The 8495-nt window shown below is 41.6% G+C and overlaps 1 protein-coding gene across 2 annotated transcripts in view; it reads left to right on the top strand.

Moving 5' to 3' along the window:
* The first annotated feature begins 353 nt into the window (after positions 1-353).
* The window catches only part of SLC25A22 (solute carrier family 25 member 22), a 69460-nt gene continuing 61318 nt past the window's right edge, over positions 354-8495 (top strand). The window contains exons 1-2 of one of the 2 annotated variants that reach the window (XM_073658672.1): positions 354-816; positions 1659-6245. In XM_073658672.1, coding sequence (XP_073514773.1) covers positions 3785-4801 — 1017 coding nt within the window. In that variant the 5' untranslated portion in view covers positions 354-816; positions 1659-3784 and the 3' untranslated portion in view covers positions 4802-6245. Of the gene's footprint in view, positions 817-1658; positions 6246-8495 lie in introns of those variants that run through there. The other variant, XM_073658673.1, reaches the window with a different exon arrangement.

The following is an 8495-nucleotide window of genomic DNA, read 5'->3' as shown; positions in this document are numbered from 1 at the left end:
TGTAAATTGCTGTTGTTGGATCCACTCCGGGGTTGCAACTTTATTTTATTTTTTTTTTCAGGTACAAAACTTTTTTTTTGCATACGGTGGAAAAAGTGCTCCGTTTTTATGGACTGTCCAGGAATTTCGGGTTGGTTGGTGACCCTGATCTACTCTTCTTGTATCATCAATCTGTTGAAGTTGCACCTCCCTGCGGTATCAGTAGAGGGTGCCACTATCCTGCATCGGGATTTGTAACCCTGGTATTTATTTTTATTGGGTCAAATATCACTTTTCCAGCTCAGCCGATAAGAACAAGTGACAGATTGTCTGAGGCTGCAGATTTTCACTGTGTAAAAATTAATTTGAACTGCTGACTTCCGCGAATTATTGAACACTTCCCCCTTGTGCTGTGCACACCCGGTGGGGCTCAGTTTCTATATTGCACACAGTATAGAGCACTTCCTTTCTAGATCTCCTCCATCGCTCTTTCTTCTGCATCCCATAAAAGATCAGGATTATTTTTTTTTGTGTATTTTTTTTTATTTATTTTTTTTTTAATATTTCTGGTCTGGTCTCCAATCGATGAGTGGTGCCCCTGCTCCTCTCTTCGGTGTCACACCTCCTCCTCCTCTCTAGCTCTCCTATAGGGGCAGGGTTCTTTTCCTCACTCTCATCTCCCTCTCTTCCCCCTCCTCTCTGTATCTCTCCTCCTCCTCCTCTTCACCCTCCTTCAGTCTCCCCTTCTACACATCTCTGGCCTCCTCTACATCAGGGAGTGGATTCCTGCTACATCTCAGTGACAAGGACCTCTTCGCCAGCGGTGTCACACAGCAGGTAAGATGTCACAGGAAGCTACAGTCATGGTGCTGCGGGCGTCTATATTCAGTGCAGGCTCATGATCTGCAAAACCTTCTGCTGCAGCAATGTTACTTATTCATGAGCATTATTTAAATCCCATAAACCCTCGTCACGGTCATCTGCTAAAGCAATGTGTGGCTGAATATTTGCCGGCTCGTTCCATCTGTGCCATACCTATTACCGTAACCCTGGTGCACATCATCCCGAACCATCCCAGCAACGCTTCGGATCTGCGGAGAATTAGAACTTTTGGTTGTCTAATTGCAGTTTGGCATCTGTATACTACTCCTATAGTTACTCTTCGTAGCCCAGATCAGAATATGTCGCCTGCCAGCCTATCATTCATTTTATCCAGCACTTGACTTTATAGCCTGTTAACGTGAAGAACCTTGGCCACCCATCCTTGATCTTGCACTAGTTAACACGAAGGAACCCGACCGCCCATTTAACATCTGTCCTTAGTCCCAAACCATAAAGATTAATTCTGCAATTCTCACACTAGATGAATGGAGCCATCGTTCCCGTAGGTCACTCCTGGGTATTTATAGAGAACTTTTACTTAATGGGAACATTGGGTTACTATTTACAATGCCAACCTTTAATAAATCCATACGAACTATGTGTGCTCCACCATGATTTGGGTAATGCTTCTCAGATCTGATTTCAGTGCCCTTGATAGTACTTTGCTTTGTCAAGGTGCCCTTCTGTTTCTTTCCATTCTACATTGGGCATATTTTTTTATCATGGGTAGAGGATTGATATGCATAGTCACAATAGCACGTCAGCATGAGTTTTAATAGCCTATGCTTTATCTGTAGGACACTCGGAGCAATATTGGATGAGACAGAAGGCAACGCAGCTCCAAAATAATGTCAGCTTGTGAATAGGGAGCAGAATGATTCTCCATAATATGCTGATAATTAATGTAAAGACGCGTTCAATAAAGGGCGGCATGGAAAACTAGAACGATCTAATGATATTGGCTCGAGACGACTCATAATGCAATTCTGCATGTATAATGTATCACATAATGCGCCCATCCGACCTTCTGAGCAAAGTCTTATACTAAGGACTCGGTCACACAAGTGTATAGATCGGACAAATGCTATCTGATTTTTTATCCCCCTACACAGTACAGCATTCGATTTTACAGATACATCATGCATAATTCCCGCTACGGTGGATCCATTGCTAATACATGGAAGTTGTCAATGCACAGGTAACATCTGACCCAAAAAGAAAAAAAAAATAAACCTGGTTGTGCTGTGTTTTTTAGGAAACAAAAAAAAAGAATATTGGGTTTGTTCCGTCAGCATTTTTTAAAAAAGAAATTTGGATGAAAAAGCCAAGTCATGTGTAAAAAAAAATACCCCATAGATAGGACGTGATCTAAAAGCCGCATGATTGGGATTTCTTCACTTTTGAGTCTTTTCCAGCTAAATGCAACATCTGGTGACTGAGAACATCCAGACTCTTATCTATACATGTGATTTGCAGCCGTGTTGTGTTGCGTTTGCTCTCTGTACTGATCAGAAACTCTAAATTCTGTAGAATAATAAGAATCTTCATAATATAATGGATGGGTATTATAAAGTAAGGGCGGGCGCTGTTTAGTTTTTTCTCTTATAATTAGATTTTGGACATCTATCATGGTACAGATAGGCTGATGCTTATAGGTTTATTACAGATTACATGGAACCTGTACAGATGGTGTTTTCCCTCCTGGGAGGAGAGAAATCTGATATATGTATATTTTGCTAACCGTTATGAATAACCATCTGTGCAGAGAATGGTTTACCGGAGATGAAGCTATATATGGTGTATATATTACAGATCATGTAATTAATGTCTATGAGATTAATGGAAAAAAATGGAGTCTATGTTTTCTTGACAGGTAGAATGGGGGTTGGGGGATTTATATTTTCCCAATATGTTGAAGTCTAAGATGCAGAACCCCCACCTATCAGACATTTATGGCATATCCAGTGTCATATATATATAGTGGGAAAATGCTCTCAATCTTTGCTACTTGGGCCAGATGTGTATGGAGGATGTGACAATTTTGGTCACGTTGGCCATTTTATAAGACATAGGAAGTTCTAGAAATGTAAAACGTCTCATATACCCTCAATGCTTATTGAGTAACCGCCAGTGTTATTTGGGGTCAATCATATAGAGAAGTGTTCAGCGCTTTGTACATGACACAATGCAGAATAATAAACGATTACAAAAATCTCATCCTTTGCCAGCAGATACGTCGGAATAATCTATTGGGGCAGAGGCAGAAACACTCAGCAGAATCTGTCCCTTTAAGTCGCTGACAGCAATGATTTAGGGATTACCTTGCCGATAATCTCCTTGTTTAAATAAAACTTTCTTTATTCCCAGACTAATATAATTTGTGAGAAGCTTCAATTTTTAAACATAAAAGTTAAATTTTAACTGGGTCATATTTTAGGTAGTAGAGCCAAAATGACAAATGTGTGCCGCTGTCCAACCGCTGTCACACTTCATAGGGACAGAGAGACTGATTCCAGCCATGTATCACTTACTAGGCTTCTTGCTGTACAGTCATGGCCAAAAGTATTGAGAATGAGACAAATAGTAATTTTTCCAAAGTTTACTGCTTTATTTTTTGTAATGGCAATTTGCATATACTCCTGAATGTCAAAGAGTGATCAGCTTAAAAGCAATTACTGTACTTGCAAAGTCAATATTTGCCCAGAAAATGAACTTTAACCCTCAAAACACATTTCAACATCATTGCAGTCCTGCCTTAAAAGGAGCAGCTAACATCGTTTTAGTGATTGATCCATTAACACAGGTGTGGGTGTTGATGAGGACAGGGCTGGCGATCAATCAGTCATGATTAAGTAAGAATGACATCACTGGACACTTTAAAAGGAGGCTGGTTCTTGGTATCATTGTTTCTCTTCAGTTAACCATGGTTATCTCTAAAGAAACACGTACAGCCATCATTGCACTGCACAAAAATGGCCTAACAGGGAAGAGTATCGCAGCTACAAAGATTGCACCTCAGTCAACAATCTATTGCATCATCAAGAACTTCAAGGAGAGAGCTTCCATTGTTGTCAAAAAGGCTCCAGGGCGCCCAAGAAAGACCAGCAAGCGCCAGGACCGTATCTTAAAACTGTTTCAGCTGCGGGATCGGACTACCAGCAGTGCCGAGCTTGCTCAGGAATGGCAGCAGGCTGGTGTGAGTGCTTCTGCACGCACTGTGAGGCTGAGACTCTTTGAGCAAGGGCTGGTTTCAAGGAGGGCAGCAAAGAAGCCACTTCTCTCCAGAAAAAACATCAGGGACCGACTGATATTCTGCAAAAGGTACAGGGAGTGGACTGCTGAGGCCTGTGGCAAAGTCATTTTCTCTGATGAATCCCCTGTTCTATTGTTTGGGACATCTGGAAAACAGCTTATTCGGAGAAGAAGAGGTGAGCGCTACCACCAGTCTTGTCTCATGCCAACTGTAAAGCATCCTGAAACCATTCATGTGTGGGGTTGCTTCTCAGCCAAGGGAATCGGCTCACTCACAGTCTTGCCTAAAAACACAGCCATGAATAAAGAATGGTACCAGAATGTCCTCCAAGAGCAACTTCTCCCAACCGTCCAAGAGCAGTTTGGCGCCCAACAATGCCTTTTCCAGCATGATGGGGCACCTTGCCATAAAGCAAAGGTGATAACTAAATGGCTCATGGAACAAAACATAGAGATTTTGGGTCCATGGCCTGGAAACTCCCCAGATCTTAATCCCATTGAGAACTTGTGGTCAATCATCAAGAGACGGGTGGACAAACAAAAACCAACAAATTCTGGCAAAATGCAAGCATTGATTATGCAAGAATGGACTGCTATCAGTCAGGATTTGGTCCAAAAGTTGATTGAGAGCATGCCAGGGAGAATTACAGAGGTCTTGAAGAAGAAGGGGCAACACTGCAAATATTGACTTGCTGCATTAACTCATTCTAACTGTCAATATAACCTATTGGTACTCATAATATGATTGCAATTATATTTCTGTATGTGATATAAACATCAGACAAACACTAATAAAAACCAGAGGCCAGCAGATCATGTGAAAATATAATTTTGGTGTCATTCTAAAAAAACTTTTGGCCATGACTGTAGTTTTGATAAAATCATTGTTTTGTCAGCAGAAGATTATCACTAGAAGACTAGTAAACCTGCTGCCATGTAGTTCTCCGTATTCATGAGCTCTGTATAACCCCGCCCTCACCACTGATTGGCAGTTTTCTGCCTATGCACAGTGTACACAGGAAGCTGCTACTCAGTGGTGTGGGTGGAGTTATACACAGCTCAGCATTCAGAGAACTGCTAGATCTGCAGCAAACAAAACGTTGGTTTTATCAAAACTGCAGCAAGCAACCCAGTAAGTGATACATCACTGGGATCGGGATCTCTGCCCCAACATCATGCTGCTCTCAGATAGGGTAGCAAAAACCTGTTGACAAATTCAGTATCAAAAAGGAAAGCAGGATTGAAATGGCAATTTTTTTCTTCTGGATGTGAGAATCAAGACACTAATTGTCCAAATATTAGAGGATATTGTAAGCTCTTGGAAGCAGGATGTTTTTTTCACCAGTGAAAGACATTTTTGATTTTTTGGAAATATTTATTATTAAGGAGGTGAAGAGTTGGGTGAGATGTTGGAGGTTGGAAGAAGATAGTGGTATTGAGTCTAAAGTCAGTTGCAACCATTCAACACTCATGGTCTGAGTATGGAGAGTGATGTCCGGACCGGCCGCCAGTCTCCTGACCCAACTCAAGAGCCTTTTAGGCAAACAGTATATGAGGCTTTTCAGTTTGGATCCGGAGAGCCGTGGCCATCTCTGTCTGTACTCGGACCATGAATGATGGATGTCTGAATCCAGCCTTACAGAGATCACAGACACCGCTGTGGGATAAGATGAAGGATAACTTTTTCATGCCAGGTACGTTATAAGACTGGTAAAGCTTGATGCCTCATAATGATTAAAAGGTTCTAAGAGATACACCTGTCCTTAAAGCCATTCTGACAGCTTGAGAAAGAAAAGATCAGAGACTAAAATCTGTCTGATGCTCGTCAGCTCCAAGAATTGAAGTCACTTTGAGTCCTCGTACAGTAAGAACTTTATAAAAGACCCCCTCTGCGAGTATATTATTATATAATATCACACTGGGCACGAGCAAATCACCCTAAAAAGAAAAAAAAAATAAACATTTTTGGATGTTGTCTCAGAGGTTTTTCTGCACTAAGAACTACAGCAGGGGAAGGTTGAACTTGACGGACTCAGGTGTTTTATCAATCTATGTAACTATGTAAGGCCTCTTTCACACCTTAGTATTTCCGGTACGCATGGTGACAGTTTCCACACGTACCGGAGACACTGACACACATAGATCCATTCAAATAAATGTCTCTGTGCACATGTCAGTGTGTTTCCTCGGACCGTGTGTCTGTGTGATCCCCGGAGCTGTGCTCAACGAGGGACAGGGCACTGCTCGCTGAGCGCAGCTCCGGGGCCCGCTCACTGCAGGAGTCATTCTCTCCGGCTCCTCAGCGTGAGCGGTCGCATGGATTACAGTGGGGGACACTTAGGACAGGTGAGTATATGGACTTTTTTATTTTCTTATTTTTACAGTTGGACACTGCGGCAGCAGAATACTACTCTTATCATTGTCCTTGCTGGTGCTGATCGCAGCGAAGGCAGGGGACAATGATGAGGGCAGTGTTCAGCATCTGGCACTTGGGAACAGCGCTAACTGTACACTGATTCCCAGGTGCCGGTACGTGTCACACTGATGCGGCACACGGGTGGCACACGTATGCCGCACAGGTGCACACGGACACGGATATCTCCGGTACCGGAAATATCAGGACGTGTGAAACCGGCCTAACAGTGAAGGTTATTATTACTATAAATATTTTCTAAAAGACCACATTTATGAGATCACCCTTTTATCCAGACCAGAATTCCTCTGACAAATTTATAGTACCATTATCTGATATCATTCTGGCCCTCTTCTTTGAGAAGATCATTCTTAAAAAAAAAACAAAAAAAAACACATTTTTCAATGTAATTTTAGGACATTGATATCAGATCGCTGAGCATAGAACCCCCCCACCTATCTGATACGGTTAAGGTTAGGGTCACACGACCATATTTTCTCTCAGAGATAATCAATCTGATTATGCTAATCCAAATCAGAGATTGATCAGAGTGTGATCACAGTGTGATCCAATTTTCTTGAATGAAGAGAAGATGGGAAAAAAAATTCTCATTCTCCATCTTCTCCATCCTGTCAGTTCGTGAAAATCTGGCTGCACTCAGATGTCATCCAAGTGCAGTCTGATATTTTTCCATGGACTTATTGACTTGCATGACTGAATATTGGATGCAAATCGAGCATGCTGCCAGAGTCTGTATGAGGGAAAAAACCAACATGTACGCGGCCCCATAGAATAACATTGGTCCGAGTGTGATCTGATGTTTTGTTGGATCACAAAATTGCTAAATAATTTTCAACATGTCCCACCAATTATCTTCGTGTTTAGGGGCTTTCCTTGAGCTGGAAGTCTGAATGTTCAGATTATACCTGCTATTAAGCTCTAGATAAACCACACGAGATTATAGAGTATGCACCTGAGCTGCTACAATAATGAAGTACAAGGAGGGAAACGTGAGATATTGCTCAATGTTACATTACCATTAGCACAAGGTGTGCTCCTCTCCCATGCCTACAGCTAGTACCAGATTGTACAAAAATATTAGGAATTCTGATCAATGATTAAACAAGAAAAGATAAACTGAACATTTATTTTACACAATCTTTAGAAATGTGATCATGACCCTACGTGATCTGACAGTGTTACTATGCACAGGCCATCATTTCACAAAAACTATAACCTGCCACAGTAAAGCAGATGTATGAATACTCAATACTGGGGCATGATTTGGTGCCATGTAAAAAATTGATGATTGTAACAATGTCCTTGATACGTCCTTTTTGAAAATGTGAAGAGGTTTGAGAATAAAAGGAGTAATGCTCATGGCAGAGGGAAGTGTATGGAGCTATCTGGTGTCAGGCTTGGACTAGCCCACAGGAGAACAGGAGAATCCTCCGGTGGGCCACCACCCTCTTATATGAGCAGTATTTGGCACAATATACTTGAATCACTATGTACAGACAAAGGCCGCATCTTATTCATGTAACAATCTACCCAGTTCATTGTTATATACATTTGTGATTGAGGATAATATCACATTTGCACGTAGAGTGGGGCCCTGGAGTTGGTTACTGGTGAGTCATTTGCATAGGTCGGAGGACATAGGTACAGTATGGCTCCATAGACTTCTGTGCGTGCAGTATTGCAGCTCCATATAATTTGCCATAAGGTGTGAGCCTGGCCTGTCCTATCATTACCCCAAATATGACACCAAATTCTACTTTTATTAATCACATAAGATTTCATGGTGCAACTATATCATTAATATGGCTGATGCCACATATTTCAGCACCCTCTTGTGCCACTTTTTTTGCTACACATTGATAAACCTTCCCCAATGTTCTCTTTCGTTTATCACGTGAAATGCTTCATCTGTAAGGTGACAGAAATTATAAAAATTGTGAATAATGTT

Source organism: Phyllobates terribilis, unplaced genomic scaffold (genome assembly GCF_046119375.1).
Source record: "Phyllobates terribilis strain yellow unplaced genomic scaffold, ASM4611937v1 Scaffold_13__5_contigs__length_258822181, whole genome shotgun sequence".
Taxonomy (NCBI): Eukaryota; Metazoa; Chordata; class Amphibia; order Anura; family Dendrobatidae; genus Phyllobates; species Phyllobates terribilis.
Note: the sequence above shows the minus strand (reverse complement) of the source record. Positions and strands in the feature narration are given on the sequence as shown.